Source organism: Salminus brasiliensis, chromosome 8 (genome assembly GCF_030463535.1).
Source record: "Salminus brasiliensis chromosome 8, fSalBra1.hap2, whole genome shotgun sequence".
Lineage (NCBI taxonomy): Eukaryota > Metazoa > Chordata > Actinopteri > Characiformes > Bryconidae > Salminus > Salminus brasiliensis.
In genome coordinates, this window is record NC_132885.1 from 3,190,334 (window position 1) to 3,213,539 (window position 23,206).

Genomic DNA, 23,206 nt, shown 5'->3' on the forward strand with positions numbered 1-23,206 from the left:
TACCATAAACCACTGGAACAATGATAATGGGGAATGGGAATGTGTTCCTGGAGGAAATGGGATGTACTGTATTGTAATTTACTGGAGTTAATGGTGTATACTCTCCTGGAAGGAATGGTCACTTAAGTTACCGGAGACTCAGAGTTTATGCTGCTGGAACCGGCATGAGTTTAAAGTACCGTAAGGAAGCAGAGTGATGGTTACTAGTAAGGAATCAGAGGATTTGTTTATGGAGGGAAATGGAGAGGACTGGAATGGGAATGGAGAGAAGGGGAAGGTACATTTCTAGAGGTAATGGGTATGCACGCTACTGGATGGACTAATGGGCATGAGAGTTACATTAGGGAATGGGAATGTTGAAACATGACCTTCTTGAGGAATTCTTGGCAATATGTCACTGGAGGGAGGGGGAATGTTATTTAGGGAATGGGGATATACCATAAGCTACTGGAAGAATGGGAATGAAAATCAAAACAATGGGAATAGGACTGGGAATATTAGTTACTGGGGTTAATGGGAATGTAGTTTTGCCATGGAAGCAACAAATTCTGCCTCTGGGAAATTTGCCCTGTACTCTGAGTGGCAGGGGACTGGGAGTGTGGTGTGAAGTTTATTGGATTCCTGGTTCATTGACTTATTTGGACTTCCCATTAGCTGTCACTTAGGTGCTGGCTGCTCTTCCTGGGCTCCACATGAACATTAAAACAGTTGTCTTTGGAGTAAATAACCAACAGTCATTCCCTCCAGTAATTTCTATTCCCATTCCCTTCAGTGACTCTTGGTATATGAAGGAATGAAGGCCATGCAGTTTCATTCCGTAATAGTAACTTCTATGCCTGTACCTTACTTCCTGTCCTATGTGCTCCAGTAGTCTGTATCCCGATACCCTCTATACAAATCTACAGGACCATATCAGTCCTTATTTATTGGGCTTTTCTAATTCAGAGGAGTACAGGTGTAATCGGGTGCTGTCGGGGCACTGTAAGTGAATGTAGCATAAGGACTCTGATAGAGTGTGATGTGGTTGTCCAGGTGGAGAATCGAACCCACTCTGCCACACTGAGGGCTGTAGTGTTATCCACTACACTGTACAACTGAAAAACCAGCATTATGCAGCATGTATACCTTAAAACAGCAGCTGTCCCCCTCCACTGGACTCCGGACTCAGCATGCCGCTAACTGCACCATGGAACTCTGGTGAGGCGAGCATAACGACGCTTGCCAGACCTGTGTAGCGCTGCTTACCTGAGTCATATTAGTGTAAAACCCTGTCCATGAAAATCCTCAGTCCAGTCCAGGCATGAATTCCACTCCCTGACTGTAGGGGGAGCCCAGCAGCAAGGAATAGCAATTCTCGTAAAATGCTCTCAATGGCTGACCCTGCACTGGGATGTTCCAAATGAAGAATATTAATATACTGGACAAGCACACAATTTGGACAAAAGTTTTGGGACACCTGCTTGTTCATTGTTCCATTCCATAACAGTCTCTTGTAAACAAAGTTCAAGCTTCAGCTTTCAAATCCTGTCCAAATGATTGACACTGAACTTGGCTGTTTTAAGGCTTCTGGCTTCTGATTGGCTGCAGTCTTTATCCATGTGAAAGCTTAAGCTTAGCTTTGTGGCCTCTGACCTACAAACTATGGCCTATACATACCACCTATTAAACTTGGACTTGGGCTTTGTTTTGGGTCAGATCAGGAGCTATTGTATCAGGAAAGGCATTCTTAGTGATTCTGAGCTGATGGTGGTCTTTACAATCACAAAGCCATTTGATTTAAGCACAGTGACTGGACAGTACTGTAGGCCGTAGGTCAGGGACGTTGCAGTTTTAACACAGTAAGCTTGTTTTTTTTAGCTTACGTATTTGGGAATGATGCACTGGTAGTCAAGTGTTACAGAGGTAGGAACCCTTCTTGGAGCTATATAGACCTATACAGTGTTGGTAAACATGGCAGTTGGTGGGGTGTATTTCCGGGTGTATACCTCAAATCTGGTCAGCAGATGTCCAGATGCACTGCATGTTACTGGAGTGAATGTGGATGAATTTCCTATAGGGGGCACTAGACCTTTCAAGAGTAGGGTATATACAATTGCCAGGTTAGGAAATAACGTATGTTGTAAAATGGGGTCTGTAGTGCCGAATGCACTCCAGTACAGAGTGGACTGGGTGGTGCATTTTCCCCATTTTCCAGTTTCCAAAACCAGTAGAGCTGCTGTGGTGCTGAACCCAGTGAGGGAAAGGTGAAGCACCAGGTTTGCTAATATCAACAACAACGACAACATTAAACTGTACATATTTAGTGGTGGATGCCTCTCATTTGTACAGTACCAGTCAAAAGTTTGGACACACCTGGTTCAATGTGTGCTGGCCACTGGGGACACACGGGTACCCACTGTAGTTAGGATGTCATGGCTGGCTGGTGGTGGGGAGGTTCTAGTAGGCCTAATTTGTAGGACCCTGGCAATGTGAATGTGTGTGAGGGTGGAAATACCTCTCAAACCCTGCAGCTTCAGTATGATAATGCACATTACCACACACACATTTACTCACTTAACAAAACCTATAAACAGCCTTAATGAGCCTATATGACCAGATCACCTCCTTTCAGTGCAACCTACAACCCTACTTAAACCTCCCCCAGCTACGACGTCTTTACTATGGTAGATACCCATTGTCCCCAGTGTCCTCTTTTTGTTTGACGACAAAAATATGCTCACCCTTGCATTTCTTTTTTAAATAAGATCCAGCTGGTAGTAAGTTTATGGTTATAGTGATAGTGTGATGATTTGGCTGGTAGAGCCATGGTAGAGTCATCATGGTTCTGAGAACTAGGAACACTAACACTGGTTGGGACCTCCTCTTGCTCCTAAAACAGCTTCAGTCCTTTATGGTATGGATTCCACAAGCTGTTGGTAACAATCCTTGAAGATTCTGGTCCATGCAAGGCTGGCTCAAGCCTTAATTGGGCAGATTTTCATTTGGGGGCCCCCCATACCACCACTTCAGCACCAGAGGGATCATTCCTTTTTTGAGACATGGGAGGAAGGCACCTATTATCGACAGGTCCCCTAACTCTGACCCCCCTCTGCATATTGCATTTGACCCATCTGTGATAGTGAACACACACACTAGTGAACTAGGGGCAGTGAGCACACACACACACTTGGGCGGCCAAGTCCAGAGGGTGAAGGGCCTTGCTCAATGGCCCAACAGTGACAGCTTGCTGAACTCGGACCCACAACCCTGTCATCAACAGCTCGGAGCTCTAATAGAACACCTTTGGCCTAAGACCGGAGCTGACTGCTGAATGTTTTTTAATTTTCTAAGAGTGATTTGCTGAGAGAGATATTGTGCACTATGCTGAAGCGCCCGGGCCTTTATCGACCACCCAAGCGGAGCATATCTACATTTGCAGAAACAACAGCAGAAATGAATTAACCTTATTTACCTAAATAAAACCATTTCATTGTTCAATGTTATTTTTAAAATATAGATTTTTTTATCATGATATCTTGGTGCTCTTGGAGCCCCCTGGTGGCGTTGGGGCCCTAAGCAGCCATATAATTCGAGAATGCCTTGGGCCGGCTCTGGGTCCATGTTCACATCATTCCTGCAGATTTTTCAGGAGAGCTTTACGTTCATGCTGTGATTCTCCCGTTCTATCACATCCCACAGGTGATCTATTGAATTTCGATCCGATAACTGGGAAGAACCATTACTGAGAAACACTGAACCCATGGTCATGTTCATGAAACCAGTTTCAAACCAGAAGACTGGAAACTGTGGTCTTGAAGGGATGCACATGGTCAGCAGCAATGCTCAAATGGTCTGTGGCCTTCAAGCAATGATTGATTGGTATGAACGGCCCACAGAGAGCCAAGAACCGGCCTGGACTGTTGGACACATGGCAGGTTGGGTCCATGGATTCATGCCATAACTGTGATTAGTTCTAATCACTGCTTTATTTGTTCAGAGACTCCTCCCCTGACAGTGATTGGTTCTAATCAATAATTGTTTTTTGTTTTTTGGTCCAAAATTTGTTACAAATTTTGTTCTAAGACCAATCTCTATGATTTTGATTGGTTCTAATCACCTCGTTTTTCTAAGAACCTCCCCCTGTCTGTGATTGGTCCAAATTACTTCATATTTTGTTCTAAGACCAATCTCTATGATTTTGATTGGTTCTATTTGCCCTCTTATTTTTCTAGAGAACCTCCCCTGTCTGTGATTGGTCCAAATTCCTACATATTTTGTTCTTATACCAATCACCATGTTTTTGGTTGGTTCTGTTCACCCCCTTGTTTTTTTGAGAACCTCGCCCTGTTTGTGATTGGTCAAAATTACTACATATTTTATTTTAAGACCCATCTTCATAACTTTAGTAGGTTCTAATCATCCCCTCATTTTTCAGAGAACCTCCCCCTGATGACGATTGGTCCAAATAACTATGCTAATTGCTCTGATATTTACCTCTGACAGGTATTGGTCCAGATCACCCCCTTCATTTGTTCTGAGACCTCCCTCTGACTGTGATTGGTCCAAATAACTGCTCTATTCTCTGAAACCTACACTTACTGTGATTGGTCCTCATGTCGCACATTTGCCTGCATCGCTGCACAGAGTAAGATGTGCACCAGATGTTAATTATTTCTTTGTTAAGATCAGGGGGCATCTGAATGCTCGTAGTAGGTCCAGATGTTCCCAGTCATGTTCACCAAAACCTGACTTACATTTAAAGAAATATTCACGATTAGAAACCTCCCCCTGCAGACGGCCAACCAGGCCACATCTACGGCAATGACCACGGCCACCATCAGTTCTTCATTAAGCAATGTTAACACGTAGCTGCATCATAAGAGTCTAGAGGACGGTGTGGTTCATTCTGCCTTTATGTCCAGTGACCTTAAATTAGAGCTGTATGCTCATCCGTGAAGTTTGACCACAGGCAGAAACATTATCCAGCTGTTCCTGGGATTAAACCTGTCCATGTTTGCTACACTGCTCACCCCCAGGAGCCCTCAGAGAGTTTAACCAACCTTCCGCTTGGTGCACAGGAGTGTGTCGCCCTTTGCTGCATTATCAGCCTCCATCTTCTGGGAAGGCTTCACTTCACTAGATGTTAGAACATTGTTGTTGTTGTGATGTTGGTTCTGATGTTGGATGATGCCATCCCAGAGGTACTGGATGGAGCTCCATTATTTCAGAAAGCACAGTTCCACTTTGAGAACCTCCCCTGTCTGTGATTGGTCCAAATGACCACATATTTTATTTTAAGACCAAATATCCATGATTTTGGTTGGTTCTAACCAGTGTTGTGTTTGTTCTGAGAACCTCCCATTAACTGTGATTGGTCCAAATTACTGCAAATATAGTTTTAAGACCAATCTTCTTAAGGTTCTAATCATCCCCTTTCAGAGAACCTCCCCCTGTCTGTGATTGGTTTAAGACCAGTCTCCATGATTTTGACTGGTTCTAATCGCCCCCTCATTTTTCTTGAGAACCTTGGTTGACGACATCCCAGAGGTTCTGGATGGAGCTCCATTATTCCAGAAAGCACAGCTCCACTCCTCCACGGCTCATGTGTGCATTTGCACATCTGTGCCAGCAGTAGCTTAAGGTAGCTGGGTGCCTTCATTAGAATGGTGGAGGGGTGTCCACAGACATTTGGACATGTCTCTGGGTTTCTCTGTTTCTGTGCTGAAGGTGACTAGCTGTGGTAATGCAGTGCTGACTGTGGTCGCTGGGTAAAGTGTGTGATGCGTGTCGGAGTTCCTGTTTTGCTCCAAAACACTCGAGCGTCCTTGAGATTCACACTCGGTGAGACAGCCTACACACACCTCTGAACTGTGCAAACACACTCACACACTCCTGAACATGCTCACACAGAGAGGACTGTGAGCGCACACACACACATACACATGCACACACACACATACACATACACATACACACATACACACACACACACACACATACACACACATACAAACACAACGGAACACACATGCTAACACATACATTGAGGACACAGGCACACACGAGCTATGACACACATACACATTCACCCACACACTCACACTCACTCACTCCACGTAACTTTCCGTCTGATTAGGGTGTAAAACCGTGTCACGATGCAGCACGTCTGCAGAAGGCAAATCAACTGCACCCGTCTTGGATATTTGATTATAATAATATTTACCAATATAAGATATTCTATGTTTTTGCCCAAAATAAAATATATATATATACACACCACATTTTACTTTGGGCAATAACAATAATTGGGAATTATGAAAAAAATATTTTTTCAAAAATAAAATTATTATTATTATTATTATTAGTAGTAGTAGTAGTAGTATTCTACTACTACAACAACAACAACAACAACAACAACAATAATAATAATAATAACAACAATAATAAATATTATTATCAGTGCCAAAAATGGTCTTTGAGTGACAAAACAACAACAACAATAACAACAACAACAACAACAACAATAATAATAATAATAATAATAATATATATATATATATATATATATATATATATATATATATATATATATATATCGTCTGTAGTTATCATGCCACTCCTATTTGGATGTGTCACACATATCATACAATATAATATAATGGAATAGAGGTACTTAATGTATCTATCTATCTACCTGTCTGTCTGTCTATTTATCTATTCATCTATCCACACACACACACACACACAGATATATATATATATATATATATATATATGTATTGCTTTTTAGATACTTTTCATGTGAATAAAATGTAAACGCCTTTTTATAAACTTTGACTGCCTTTTAAATGGAGAGCCATTATGAAAGAAGACAAATTCAAATCATTATTTTCTTCAAAATATAACTGAAGTGCTTCTACGCTACTAAAGCAAATAACTAAGTAAGTTAATTAATTAAAACTTAATGAACATTTAGTTTTTATAAGATTAACCTCAGTAGCACACTACACTTACACACTCTTCACTCGAAATACATGAACAGTATCGTCCCTCACTGTTTCCATCTTTGACTTGATTCATAACATAAGGAACTCTCTGCTGTATCTTCTCATGAGAATATTCCAAACTTCAACGACCAGGAGTGCTGTACTCACATCATGCATTACTCAGTGAATTAAAGAATGTGTTTTTCTCATTTACAGACAATAAATCAAATTTAATGTTGAGTATTATATTGTGGGCGGGCACAGATAGACATTTTATTATTTAAGGAGGACCCCCTGTTGCCCCCCCAGCCTTTCATTTAACTTCTATCTGCAATAAGGCCCTATGGTGGGGAATGAGACCTCAAAATACTTCATTATGGTGACCGGTGCTTGGACCCCATAATTGCCATTTGCAGCTGTATTTTGAATGAATACCCTTAGTTTATTTTATTGTACTGCGTTACTGAACTTGTTTGTAAAGTACATTGAATTTCTACTGTATCTGTGTCAGATGTGCTCTATTCTGTGAATACATGTTTAGCTGCCTGTCACACATTCATTTCCACCTCTGATCTAATGCTCTTTCATTTTGTTTTGCAGGCAGAAGTACAAAAACACCTCTCAGAGGTAAGCACAGCGTCATCCTCCTCCTTTGGGCTTTATGCTACAGTAACTCATTTAGTAAATGAACTGTGAAGCTGCACTGGATATTTCATGCATGACAGATAATGCATGACAAATACCTGCATTATGGAGAGAAATAAGTCCGAAACTGATCGATCATTCCCTAATGCGCCAGTCGAAACACACAATGGCCAAGCTTGGAGTTGCGGTCCCTCACTGCAGATTAGTGGGTGGATGGGGCTGTGACCTCCAGCGATGACCTCCAGTGGAGCTACATGGATATTTGCCTGTTTTCTTGCCGTTATTCCTGTCTGTGTGTTCATTTAGTGATGAGATGAAATCAGGAGACTTCCTCAATGTCAGTTTCACAGCACATTACCGAACATGAATTGTTTGCTGTAATTTCAGGTGGAAGTATTGTGGTATTTATTAAGATGGTATTTATAATTTGACATTTGTGTTTGTGTTGCTGGGAGGGCTGCAGTGATTAGACAGGGAATTCAGTGAGGTCAGTTTGGGAAGCATGGTCTGTATGGATTTTTATTGTCATTTACATAAAAAAAAACATTATAATGTTCATATGATCCACACACTCATTCTGACAGACTGTAATACACTACAGGAAGCATAGGGGGCGCTCTATAATGCTCTATAATGTTCATTTGATCCACACACTCATTCTGACAGACTGTAATACACTACAGGAAGCGTAGGGGGTGCTCTATAACGCTCTATAATGCTCTATAATGCTCATATGATCCACACGCTCATTCTGACAGACTGTAATACACTATAGGAAGTGTAGGGGGGCGCTCTATAATGCTCTATAATGCTCATATGATCCACACGCTCATTCTGACAGACTGTAATACACTACAGGAAGAGTAGGGGGCGCTCTATAATGCTCTATAATGTTCATATGATCCACACGCTCATTCTGACAGACTGTAATACACTACAGGAAGCGTAGGGGGCGCTCAATAATGCTCTATAATGTTCATATGATCCACACGCTCATTCTGACAGACTGTAATACACTACAGGAAGCGTAGGGGGCGCTCTATAATGCTCTATAATGTTCATATGATCCACACGCTCATTCTGACAGACTGTAATACACTACAGGAAGTGTAGGGGGCGCTATATAATGTTCATATGATCCACACGCTTATTCTGACAGACTGTAATACACTACAGGAAGTGTAGGGGGCGCTCTATAATGCTCTATAATGTTTATATGATCCACACGCTCATTCTGACAGACTGTAATACACTACAGGAAGCGTAGGGGGCGCTCTATAATGCTCTATAATGCTCATATGATCCACACGCTCATTCTGACAGACTGTAATACACTACAGGAAGCGTAGGGGGTGCTCTATAACGCTCTATAATGCTCTATAATGCTCATATGATCCACACGCTCATTCTGACAGACTGTAATACACTATAGGAAGCGTAGGGGGGGCGCTCTATAATGCTCTATAATGCTCATATGATCCACACGCTCATTCTGACAGACTGTAATACACTACAGGAAGCGTAGGGGCGCTCTATAATGCTCTATAATGTTCATATGATCCACACGCTCATTCTGACAGACTGTAATACACTACAGGAAGCGTAGGGGGCGCTCAATAATGCTCTATAATGTTCATATGATCCACACGCTCATTCTGACAGACTGTAATACACTACAGGAAGCGTAGGGGGCGCTATATAATGTTCATATGATCCACACGCTTATTCTGACAGACTGTAATACACTACAGGAAGTGTAGGGGGCGCTCTATAATGCTCTATAATGTTTATATGATCCACACGCTCATTCTGACAGACTGTAATACACTACAGGAAGCGTAGGGGGCGCTCTATAATGCTCTATAATGCTCATATGATCCACACGCTCATTCTGACAGACTGTAATACACTACAGGAAGCGTAGGGGGTGCTCTATAACGCTCTATAATGTTCATATGATCCACACGCTCATTCTGACAGACTGTAATACACTACAAGAAGCGTAGGGGGCGCTCTATAATGCTCTATAATGTTCATATGATCCACACGCTCATTCTGACAGACTGTAATACACTACAGGAAGTGTAGGGGCGCTCTATAATGCTCTATAATGTTCATATGATCCACACGCTGATTCTGACAGACTGTAATACACTACAGGAAGCGTAGGGGGCGCTCTATAATGCTCTATAATGATCATATGATCCACACGCTCATTCTGACAGACTATAATACACTATAGGAAGTGTAGGGGGCGCTCTATAATGATGATATGATCCACACGCTCATTCTGGCATACTGTAATACGCTACAGGAAGCGTAGGGGGCGCTCTATAATGCTGTGTAATGTTCATATGATCCGCACGCTAATTCTGGCAGACTGTAATTCGCTATAGGAAGCGTAGGGGGCACTCTATAATGCTCTATAATGTTCATATGATCCACACGCTCATTGTGACAGACTGTAATACACTACAGGAAGCGTAGGGGGCACTCTATAATGCTCTATAATGTTCATTTGATCCACACGCTGATTCTGACAGACTGTAATACACTACAGGAAGCGTAGGGGGTGCTCTATAATGCTCTATAATGTTCATATGATCCACACGCTCATTCTGACAGACTGTAATACACTACAGGAAGCGTAGGGGGCGCTCTATAATGCTCTATAATGTTCATATGATCCACACACTCATTCTGACAGACTGTAATACACTACAGAAAGCGTAGGGGGCACTCTATAATGCTCTATAATGATCATATGATCCACACGCTCATTCTGACAGACTGTAATACACTACAGGAAGTGTAGGGGGCGCTCTATAATGCTCATATGATCCACACGCTCATTCTGACAGACTGTAATACACTACAGGAAGCGTAGGGGGCGCTCTATAATGCTCTATAATGATCATATGATCCACACGCTCATTCTGACAGACTGTAATACACTACAGGAAGTGTAGGGGGCGCTCTATAATGCTCATATGATCCACACGCTCATTCTGACAGACTGTAATACACTACAGGAAGCGTAGGGGGCGCTCTATAATGCTCTATAATGATCATATGATCCATACACTCAATGTGACAGACTGTAATACACTACAGGAAGCATAGGGGACGCTCTATAATGCTCTATAATGTTCATATGATCCACACGCTCATTCTGACTGACTGTAATACACTACAGGGACAATTACATGCCTTTTAATAAATGCAAGATCAGTGTTTAATTAAGTGGTGAAGAGAGATGGTCTTCAGTCAGTGTATGAAGACAGTGAGCAACTCGGACATCCAGAAGAAGTTAGCTCCAGCATCTGAACTCCAGGACGGAGAGGAGTCTAGATGTCGTAAAAAAATAAAAACATTATTTAACTCAAAGGATTCCTTTGGGCTGAATAAACCCAGTTCAATTGCTTGTTACCACATGAAATCTTTTTTAGGTTTGTGTTTTTACAGTGTATGATGGGTCATACCAAGCTATTCTTGAAGCTCAAGGGGTTCGCATAGCCCTTTCTGGCTTTGTAGATGATTGTCAGTTTTGAATCTAATGTGGGCAGCTTTGCAGCCGAACTTAGGCAGATGGAAGATGAGGCATGCTGCCGTATTCTGGATGAGTTGAAGCACTTGTAGCACAAATACAAAGACCAACCTCTAGCGAGTTGCAGTACTCAGGTCTTGAGAATAGTTTAAACAAGCACTCGAATGAGTCAGGTCTGCAATGCGAGCTGAGAATCATAAATGGTCATCCACAAGTATACCTTTAAACAATTAAGTGGTTCTTCAGAGGGTTCTACAAGTGATGCCATAGAGGAAACATGGAACATTAGGTTCCATGAAGTAGGTTTAGAGCAACTCTCTTAAAGCTAGTCTCTGTTATTGACATGGTTCCTTTTAAAAAACAAACATGGCTCCTCTATGCCATCACTCAAAGAACCATTTGAAGCCCATTGTTTTGAAGCAACTCCAAGGCTTTGCATTTCTGCAGCTGAAAATGAGCAGGAAGTTCTGGAAGAAGATGGTGAGATCTCAGTGAAGACCTGCAGGTCCAAGGATATACAGCAGCTCAGTATTGCTGGAATTGAGCTTCAGGTGGTGGGCTGCCATTCATGATGAAAGGTCAGCTAGACATCCTGAGATGCGAGCAGAAAGATAGGATGAGCTGAATGTCAACAGTATAGCTGTGGAAGAGAGCGTGAGATGATATTACTTCCCCAAGAGATATAATAGCCTTTTTATTCATAGATTTTTTAATATTATTCACAAAATAGCAGATAGCTTCACTGGGTAATGAAATACGCTCCTAAAAAAAGAAGGAATCACACCTCTGGCTGCCTTAATAGCGTTTAGAGGATGCTGTTTTTCAACATAATCTTTAGTGCTCTCTAGTGCTTCTGTAATATACAGTCCATTATTGAGGATGAAAATATAGACGCTAATCCTCTTTACGTACTTAGAAGCAGACGTGTATCAAAGGTCAGTGGGTTTTCTAAGCAAAAAAAAGCATCAGAAGCTTCTTTAAACTTCCAGCAGACCAGCGGACCCCTATGACCAAAGGATTGCTGGTTGGAAAGTGCACAATTCTCTCTCTCGCACTTTCTCTCCACATCACTTCAGTGTGAAGCTGGTTGGCACTGGGGTCTGCTAGCTGATCCATCAGGGCTGGAGACCCAGGGCTTTGCTCTGAGCGCATTGGTTGCCCGGTGATGTTGCATCAGTGGCAATTGGAAAAGAGGTGGTGGCTGGTTATGTGTGTGTTGGAGGACGCATGTGTCAGTCCTCACCCCTCCAGTGGTGGGAGCTTGTGATAGGGAGAGTACTAGCGAGTATGTTGGGTAATTGTCTTCAGTCTAAAATCGGAGAGGAAAATTGGAGAATTCGACCCTTCCTCTCTAGAGAGTCGCCCAGGTGCTCGGATGTTCAGTCTCTCGTCACTTCAAGACTTGACCACTGCAGCTCTCTTCTGGCTGGTCTCCCTCTGCTCACCATCAGACCCCTGCAACTGATCCAGAGTTCAGCAGCACGGGTCGGGTCGTCTTCAACGTTCCTAAGTTCAGCCATGTTCAGCTCCTCCACTGCTGCGTTCCCTCTTCACTGTAGCTTCCTGTAGCTGCTGCCCAGGTCATCAGATTCAGACCCCTGACTCTGGCCTACAAAGCCAAGACTGGACCAGCCAGCTCCTTCGTACTTGAGGGCGATGGTCAATCAAAAGCCGATCTGCACCGAGAGCCCTTCCAGCTTCAAGTACGGCTCGGCTCGACCCGCCATCCTTTAAGATCCAGGAAGACGAGCGTCCAGACTTTTTACTGTCCTGCACCGAAGTGGTGGAACGAGCTTCCCCTGGGTGTCCGAACAGCAGAGTCCAACACTCGCTGTCTTCAAACCCAGACTGAAGACCCTCCTCTTCTGAGAGTACTCAGGCAAAGAGAAGAGTACTATGGTCTCCATATTGACTTGTGTTTAGTAGAGTCTAAGATTAGAGGAGCTTTGATTATTAGTATATTTAAACTAGCTGAGGTTTTTCTTGGGTAAATAGTGACGCACTTTTGTAAGTCGCTCTGGAGAAGAGCATCTGCTAAATGCCTTAAATCTAAATGTAAATGTTAAATGCATCTTTTTAGGCAATGGTTCTGGGTAGAACACTAACAACTAACCAACTAAATGTGTGAATGGTTCTATGAGTGGCTAAATGGTGTCAGGACACCTGCTCATTGCTCATGGTTTCAAGGCCATTAAAAAAGTGCTGATCCTGCTTCTGTTGGAGTAACTGTCTCTACTGTCCAGGAAAGAAGCCTTTCTACTAGATTTTGGAGGAGCATTGCTGTGTGGATTTGATTGCATTCAGCAGCAACAAGAGCGTCAGTAAGGTCAGGATGTTGGATGATCACCATCCAATCCACCATCCATCATTCCAGAGAACATAGTTCCTCCACTGCTCCACAGCTCCTCAATACTGGGGGGCTTTATACCCCTCTACTAGCCCACGCCTGGCATTAGGCAGCATGGAGCCAATAGGGTCATGATGTTTATCTTCTCCAGAGAGTCCTATTCTACTGGCAGTACTTCTCTACAGGGACTAGACAAGCTGAGTGTGTGCATTTGTACATCTGTGTCAGCAATGGTAGCTGAATGCATTCATTAGAAGAGGTGTCCACAAATATTTGGACATATAGTGTACTTCTCATATGTAGATAAAATTCAGTCAGAGAGGTCAGAAGGTCAGAATCCACCCGCTGAACGTTCTTAAGAGAACCAATGGTGGTTCTCCTGTGGAATCACTACATACTGGCTTTATTTCTGAGAGTAGTTTGAAGTGGGTTGCTGGTGTTGGGAAGTTGGGAGAACTTATTTTTGTTCCGGATGCTCAGATTTGACGATGTGTCCCTGGTTGTAGCTAAAATGGTGTGTTGCGGTGACAGTGGTGCATTGTGGGCAGCAGAGCTGTAGGTGGCTGGCGTATAGGGGGACATGCTGATGGTGCTGCGGATGGAGAGGACAGACAATGAGCAGCGACCTCATTGAGTGAAGAGGACACTGAAGGTAAAGAGGTTTTAGAGCTAATGATCACACCAAAGAATGTGGCTCTCATTGTGCAGTGTAGGTGTGTGTGTAGGTGGATGTCTGTGTGTGTGTGTGTGTGTGTGTGTGTGTGTGTGTCAGCTGTGAGTGCCATAATGCCGCCACTCCATGCTCCCAGCGTGTATTTCACCTACTCTCACACAGAACAGAGAACAGCCCGGTTGCTGTAGGTGCGATTAAGTGGCCTACACACACACATACACACACACACACACACACACACACATACACACACACACACACACACACACACACACACACACACACACACACACACACACACTGGACCTGTTGTTAAACACTATCTCACCTCAGTGGCTCACAGAATGCTTTTATGTAACATGCTGTCTAAAAGGTTTTGCTACAGCCTGCCCTTCAGAGTGTGTGGAGAGCAGAGCTGCACCTAATGAAAAGATCTATAATCAATTATCCAATTTAACCAGCTAATCAATTGCCCTGTCACAATGACCATATGGATCATATGAACATTATAGAGAATTATAGACAGCCCCCTACACGTCTACCTGTAATTAATTCTATATAGCATTAGAATAAACCCAAATAAACATAAAGTCAGGGGTCAGGGAGAGTGTCTACCTGTAATTATCTCTATATAACATTAGAATAAATCAAATAAACATAAAGGCAGTGGTCAGTGAGAGTGTCTACCTGTAATTATCTCTATATAACATTAGAATAAACCCAAATAAACATAAAGTCAGAGGTCAGTGAAAGTGTCTACCTGTAATTAACTCTATATAACATTAGAATGAACCCAAATAAACATAAAGTCAGTGGTCAGGGAGAGTGTCTACCTGTAATTATCTCTATATAACATTAGAATAAACCCAAATAAATATAATGTCAGTGGTCAGTAAGAGTGTCTACCTGTAATTAACTCTATATAATATTAGAATAAACCCAAATAAACATAAAGTCAGGGGTCAGTGAGAGTGTCTACATGTAATTATCTCTATATAACATTAGAATAAACCCAAATAAACATAAAGTCAGTGGTCAGGGAGAGTGTCTACCTGTAATTATCTCTATATAACATTAGAATAAACCCAAATAAACATAAAGTCAGGGGTCAGTGAGAGTGTCTACCTGTAATTAACTCTATATAACATTAGAATAAACCCAAATAAACATAAAGTCAGGGGTCAGTGAGAGTGTCTACCTGTAATTATCTCTATATAACATTAGAATAAATCAAATAAACATAAAGTCAGGGGTCAGTGAGAGTGTCTACGTGTAATTAACTCTATATAACATTAGAATAAACCCAAATAAATATAAAGGCAGTGGTCAGTGAGAGTGTCTACCTGTAATTATCTCTATATAACATTAGAATAAACCCAAATAAACATAAAGTCAGAGGTCAGTGAAAGTGTCTACCTGTAATTAACTCTATATAACATTAGAATGAACCCAAATAAACATAAAGTCAGTGGTCAGGGAGAGTGTCTACCTGTAATTATCTCTATATAACATTAGAATAAACCCAAATAAACATAAAGTCAGTGGTCAGTGAGAGTGTCTACCTGTAATTAACTCTATATAATATTAGAATAAACCCAAATAAACATGTGGTCAGTGGTCAGAACATGATGTTGGTCAGTAAAGGCATTCATACGCTGGTTAGAAGAGCACAGGTCTGTTTGCTGACGTCTCTTTGAACTCCAGACAGTGTATAGATTTGTTCAGGTGCTGGATGGGAACTGGGGATAATGACTTTCCTTTAGGAGAGTATTGGCTATGGTTAAGCTAATACACACACTCATACACAACCGAAGACACACAGACACACACACACACACACACACACACACACACACACACAACAACAACAACCACAATCCCAATGGATTACTTATTTGCTCGGCTGTGTTTATTGTAATGTAAACACTTACTCGCCAGATGAAAAGCTTTCCTCTGATGCCTCCGGCGTCTCCACAGCGCTGTATCGCCGTCTGCGTTTACCTGCTATAAAAAGACTGCAGTTAAAGTTCATCATACGTTTATTATATGAGTCACACCTCATCTAATCGCACATCGCCAAGCTTTATATCCAGACTGTGATATGGGGAGAATGCTATTCCCTGGCTCCGTGGGTTTTTGGTTATTCCTGGTGATTTGTGCATCAGGGTATTCGTCGGAGGTCTAATGCGCAGGTTAGTGTGAATGCTAAGCCGAAGCGTGATAACACCTCCCTCGTAGAACTGATAAGTGGCTGCTGAAGAGCAGCTATGGTTACATTCGCTCACAATTTGCCTTTTTGTGTGAACTGGAACAGTGCGTACAGCAGCGTTTAGAAACGTAGTGCTGTGCTTGGCGTTGGCACTCAGCTCCTTGTAAGGGCTCAGATGATGATGAAGATGTGGCTGAACATGGAGGATTGGGAGGTGGGGTAGTTTAGGCCTTACTTATAATGTCATTAAAATTATGTAATTACGTTTTAATAGTATATTAATACGAAAGCAGATGCAATTGATCTGTAAATGTGCATGGGTCTCCATGACTACTACACGAATGTAGCAATTTATTTATTATCCAAACCCACCAGTGAACCTATACATGTGTATTCATTACCATAAGGTGTAAACATTAGAATAAACCCAAATAAACATAAAGTCAGTGGTCAGTGAGAGTGTCTACCTGTAATTAACTCTATATAACATTAGAAGAAACCCAAATAAACATAGTCAGTGGTCAGTGAGAGTGTCTACCTGTAATTAACTCTATATAACATTAGAATAAACCCAAGTAAACATAAAGTCAGTGGTCAGTGAGTGTGTCTACCTGTAATTAACTCTATATAACATTAGAATAAACCCAAATAAACATAAAGTCAGTGGTCAGTGAGAGTGTCTACCTGTAATTAACTCTATATAACATTAGAATAAACCCAAATAAACATAAAGTCAGTGGTCAGTGAGAGTGTCTACCTGTAAAACCCACCAGTGAACCTAGATGTGTCGTCTGACTAAAGGAGACATTCAAGAATAAATGAGACTAAAGAAGGGTAATGAAAGGGTAGACATAAGGTAAAGTGTCTCAGTGTGGGTAAAGTGTCTCAGTGTGGGTAGAGTGTCTCAGTGTGGGTAGAGTGTCTCAGTGTAGGTAAAGTGTCTCAGTGTGGGTAGAGTGTCTCAGTGTGGGTAAAGTGTCTCAGTGTGGGTAGAGTGTCTCAGTGTGGGTAGAGTGTCTCAGTGTAGGTAAAGTGTCTCAGTGTAGGTAAAGTGTCTCAGTGTGGGTAGAGTGTCTCAGTGTGGGTAAAGTGTCTCAGTGTAGGTAAAGTGTCTCAGTGTGGGTAGAGTGTCTCAGTGTGGGTAAAGTGTCTCAGTGTGGGTAGAGTGTCTCAGTGTAGGTAAAGTGTCTCAGTGTGGGTAAAGTGTCTCAGTGTGGGTAGAGTGTCTCAGTGTAGGTAAAGTGTCTCAGTGTGGGTAAAGTGTCTCAGTGTGGGTAAAGTGTCTCAGTGTGGGTAGAGTGTCTCAGTGTGGGTAAAGTGTCTCAGTGTGGGTAGAGTGTCTCAGTGTGGGTAGAGTGTCTCAGTGTGGGTAGAGTGTCTCAGTGTAGGTAAAGTGTCTCAGTGTGGGTAGAGTGTCTCAGTGTGGGTAAAGTGTCTCAGTGTGGGTAGAGTGTCTCAGTGTAGGTAAAGTGTCTCAGTGTGGGTAGAGTGTCTCAGTGTAGGTAAAGTGTCTCAGTGTGGGTAAAGTGTCTCAGTGTGGGTAAAGTGTCTCAGTGTGGGTAGAGTGTCTCAGTGTAGGTAAAGTGTCTCAGTGTGGGTAAAGTGTCTCAGTGTGGGTAGAGTGTCTCAGTGTGGGTAAAGTGTCTCAGTGTGGGTAGAGTGTCTCAGTGTGGGTAGAGTGTCTCAGTGTAGGTAAAGTGTCTCAGTGTGGGTAGAGTGTCTCAGTGTGGGTAAAGTGTCTCAGTGTAGGTAAAGTGTCTCAGTGTGGGTAAAGTGTCTCAGTGTGGGTAGAGTGTCTCAGTGTGGGTAAAGTGTCTCAGTGTGGGTAAAGTGTCTCAGTGTGGGTAGAGTGTCTCAGTGTAGGTAGAGTGTCTCAGTGTGGGTAGAGTGTCTCAGTGTGGGTAGAGTGTCTCAGTGTGGGTAGAGTGTCTCAGTGTAGGTAAAGTGTCTCAGTGTGGGTAGAGTGTCTCAGTGTGGGTAGAGTGTCTCAGTGTAGGTAAAGTGTCTCAGTGTGGGTAGAGTGTCTCAGTGTGGGTAGAGTGTCTCAGTGTGGGTAAAGTGTCTCAGTGTGGGTAGAGTGTCTCAGTGTGGGTAAAGTGTCTCAGTGTAGGTAAAGTGTCTCAGTGTAGGTAAAGTGTCTCAGTGTGGGTAGAGTGTCTCAGTGTGGGTAAAGTGTCTCAGTGTAGGTAAAGTGTCTCAGTGTGGGTAAAGTGTCTCAGTGTCTTTGAGAAGAGTGTGTTCGGCGAGGTGGAGTTTACGAGTCTTGCCGCCTCTGGAATAAAGCCGTTTCTCAGTTTACACCTCATGCTCCGCAGTCTCCTGCCTGAGGGGCACGGGACAAAAAGAGAGTAAGCTGGGTGGGTGGGGTCCTTCATGATGCAGGTGGCCCTCTTCCTGCATCTGGAGGCCTTGATGTCCGCGGTGGTGGGGAGGCTCAATCTGGTGCTGAAATGGCTCTAAATATATTTATCACACACAGATCTCTACAACTGACCTCAGGTCAGTAAGCTTTCCCTCTGAAGATATATCTGACCCTCTGCTGGATCTCCAGGTTGTGTATCCACTAGAGGCCCCCATTCAACTGTTCCACCAAAACATTCCCGCTGCAGGGCAGTGAATTCCTCCTGCCCTTTCTACTCCAGATCAGCGCCGGTAGCAGCTCATTCCATATCTTTAGGAACACAACTCTACCTACACTGAGCTCGTACGACACCGATTAAGAAGTGTGCTCAATTTACACATAAATCAAATACATCAATCGCTTACTTTACTTACTTTGGCAGCGGCTGTGTTTATATATTCATGTTTTTCATGGAGAAATGAGCATGAGTCAAGTAAACTCAGCACTTAATTCTGTGGATCAGATTAAGAAATATTTGCATGATATGAGTTTGAACGGGCTAAAACAGTGATAATTGATATCAACCAATACAATTTAAGATTTCTGAGTTTTATATTGCAGTAATTAATAATATAATTATAGAGATAACCAGAATTCTTCTGGTTCTGCAGTTTATTTTCCCTCATTCAGAAAAAAAATGTTTATCATATTATGAAATTAAATCTGTTTTGTGTTCAAATTCACCAGTTTAAATTATTACAGTGTTTTATTCACATTATTGCCACATTATTAGATTATTAGTGCGTTATACTCAATATATAATTACTTTATTAGTTTATTAGTGTTGTAATCATTATATAATGACATTAGTTCATTAGTGTTTTACGTCATATAACTAAATTAATAGTTTTAGTGTTGTAATCATTGTATAATTACATTAGTTCATTAGTGTTTTAAACACATCATATAACTAAATTAATAGTTTATTAGTGTGTTAAACACATCATATAACTACATTATTAGATTGTTAGTGTGTTATACATATCATATAACTACAATATACGTTTATAAGTGTGTAATACACATCATATAACTACATTATTAGATTGTTAGTGTGTTATACATATCATATAACTACAATATACATTTATAAGTGTGTTATACACATCATATAACTGCATTATTAGTTTATTAGTGCGGTATACTCATCATGTAACTACATTAGATTATTAGTGTTTTATACACATTATATAACTACATTATACATATATACATATATAAGTGTGTTATACATGTCATATAACTATAATATTAGATTATTAGTGCGGTATACTCATCATATAACTACAATATAAATGTATAAGTGTGTAATACACACCATATAACTACATTATTAATTTATTAGTGCATTATATCACATCATATACCTAACCTCAACTACCTAATTATTTTATTAGTGCATTAAACACATCATATAACTACATTAATAGTGTTAGAGCGTCATACACATCCTGTAAGTATTACTAAATTATTAGTGTTATACATAGCAATATTACTTCAGTAACAGTACTTTATTACTGTTTAATGTTAGTATAAATGTATAAATGCATTATATAGTACATTTATTAGTATAATACATTATATAGTACATATAATACATCCTGTTTTCAAACAAGCAGTAAATAATGATGAATTGTTAATATGTTCAGAATGATCAACAAAATCATTAAAAAAACTGCAGATCAATAATTAAATTATAAGAAATTAATTTTGGAAATCATTTTCATCAGTGAAATGTAATTCTTGTTCAGGCTCATTATTGCCAATATTTCTTTTCCAATATTAATAAAATCTTTGGTTGTCTGTATCAGCTAAACTAATGTATCAGTCATACTGTAGCCCAGTGGCATTTAACCTTTATTTACTGCAAAACTGCCATAACATTAAAACCACTGACAGATTAAGTGAACAACGTTGATGATCTGGTTCCAGTGGCACCAGTAGTGGGATGGGATATATTAGACAGCAGATCAGATCAGAACAGTTGGTTCTGAAAGTCGATGTGTGGGAAGCAGGATAAATGGGCAAAGATGTTCTAGAACATCTCCAAAACATCAGGCAGGTCTTATAAGGTGTTCCCGGTATGCAGTGGTCAGTACCTACCAAAAGAAGAATAGTTGGTGAAAGGGCCATGGGCACCCAAATGGGCACTAACTGATGCTCATGAGAACAACACCTCGCAACTTGTAGTACTGGAGACCCCAGGACTCCTTCAGAGGTCTTGTGGAGCTATCTTGGAGGCACAACATGGACCTACTCAAGCCTTTGTGGGCTGCAAGCTGCAAAATGCTGGGAACCCCAGCAAAGACTGTGCAGTGAAAGCCAGTCCTGAAGCTCAGGTCAAAGCATCATAACGTCATAGCCGCAGCCAGCGTGGATCACCACAGCAACCGCATCCCATCTGTGAGGCCTCATAATGTCCATGTCCAGACTTTTTCAGCAGATTTTTCTAGATGTGCTCCTCCACCAAACTGGAATCAGTACTGTCCAGTACACAGACGTCACGGGGTGGCACTTACCGCTGTCAATCAAGCACTTTTTGTTGACCTACGTGATAAATGTCAACCAATCAGATTCACTCGGCTCCACAGTGAAATATCCCCTGCATTCAGGCTTTCCTGGGCAGCTAAGGCAGGCAGGAATCAGGACTGCTGTGAGGTCAAAAGGCAATTTTCAGTGCCCTTTGAGTAGAGTAGAACACACAGGGAAAATGAAAGGCTGATCACAAGAGCTCTGATTGCATTCCTATTTCAGGTTATTACAGAAGGTACTCATGTAAGGCGTGCTTTTCTGAATGGACTCGGGCAACGTCAGAGTTTCAGCACGACAACATTGCAACACAAACAGCACAGTGCACCACAGTGCTTCCTCTGCAGCAGGCCAGAGTCCTTTATTGCCCCTGGGTTGAATATCATCTATATATCTAGTGCCGAAAGCATGTATAATGTTAGTGTAATAGATACGATCCAATGCCCTCATTGCTAACATACACACAGCTTGTCTAATCCCTCTAGGAAAGTACTGCCAATGTAATTCCAGGAACTCTCTGGAGCAGATAAACATCATGACCCTATTGGCACCATGCTGCCTGCTAATGCCAGGCGTGGGCTAGTAAAGGGGTAGAAAGCCCCCCAGCATTGAGCTGTGGAGCATTGAAAGAAGAACTGTCTTCTCTGAATGAAATGATGGATGATGGTGCTTGAGTTGGGGATGATGAGGTGAGGTGGTGATCATCATCATCCAACATCCTGACCTTACAAACACTCTTGTCACTGAATGCAATCAAATCCTCACAGCAATGCCAAAGTGCAGTACAAATCTAGCAGAAAGCCTTCTTCCCTGGTCAGTAGAAACAGTTACTCCAACAGAAGCAGGATAGAACCTTGATTTCAGAAGAAGCAATGAATGATCAGGTGTCCCAATACTTTTGTCAAAAATTTGTGATTTTAGTAAGGTCAGTGTTTTATATGGATCTAAGGAGAAAAAACAAAAACAAAAAACAAACTGTGGGTCAGAACATCATCTTATGGGGTCTTCCTGGTATGCAGTGGTCAGTACCTACCAAAAGGTCTCCAAGGAAGGACAACTGGGGAACCGGCGACAGGGTCATGGGTTCCCAAGGCTCATTGATGCTCAGAGGTCTTCTGGAGTCCATGCCTCATCGAGGCAGAGCTGTTTTGGGAGCATGAGGGTGACAATACACAATACTAGGAAGGTGGTTTTAATGTTATGGCTGAAACATTAATATGTAATTACTAAGAGAACAAGCTGAACGACATGTTCTTGTGCTTCTCTGGGAGCATTCTGAGCTGAGCAGTGCGGATCTATTGTGCTGGAATGAGTGACATGTTCTCGGGCCGTAATTGGGAAACACTGCAGGAAACTTAAAATGACCGATATCCTCGTCCGCTCGCACGCACCGAAATAAAAACATTTAATAAAGGGGTTACAAAGAATTCTTTGAGCGCCGCCATAGAAGAACCATTTGGGTATGAGTGGCTCAGATGACACTAGCGAGATGTCATCGCATGGACTGTATTAGGAAGGTGAAGGAAGGTGCTCATTATAGAGGTCAGCTGGTCCACGGTGGTGCTTTGATTGCTATTGTAGGATATTAATGTTTGTGTGTGTGAGTGTATGTGTTGAAGTGTGTATGAAGTGTGTATGAAGTGTATATGAAGTGTGTATGGGTTTACCCTCTTGGAAATAGCTGGAAAAGCATTTGCAGTTTATGGATCTGACCCCTGGAACAGGGCCGTCATCAGGCCTGTAAATGCATAGTCTGCAAATGCTGTTTTGATGTTTTGGAGATGTTCTGACCCACAGTTTGGTTTTGTCAAAGTGGCTCATTTACGACAGGATCTGACCCCTGCAACAGGGTTATCATCAGGGCTGTAAAGCTATAGGTCAAAGGTCAAA

The 23,206-nt window shown here is 41.9% G+C and overlaps 1 protein-coding gene across 1 annotated transcript in view; it reads left to right on the forward strand.

Moving 5' to 3' along the window:
* pde1a (phosphodiesterase 1A, calmodulin-dependent) overlaps positions 1-23,206 on the forward strand; it is a 108,226-nt gene that overhangs the window by 1,417 nt on the left and 83,603 nt on the right. The window contains exon 2 of the mRNA XM_072685399.1: positions 7,566-7,592. Within this exon, the coding sequence (XP_072541500.1) occupies positions 7,566-7,592 (27 nt within the window). The remainder of the gene's footprint in view (positions 1-7,565; positions 7,593-23,206) is intronic.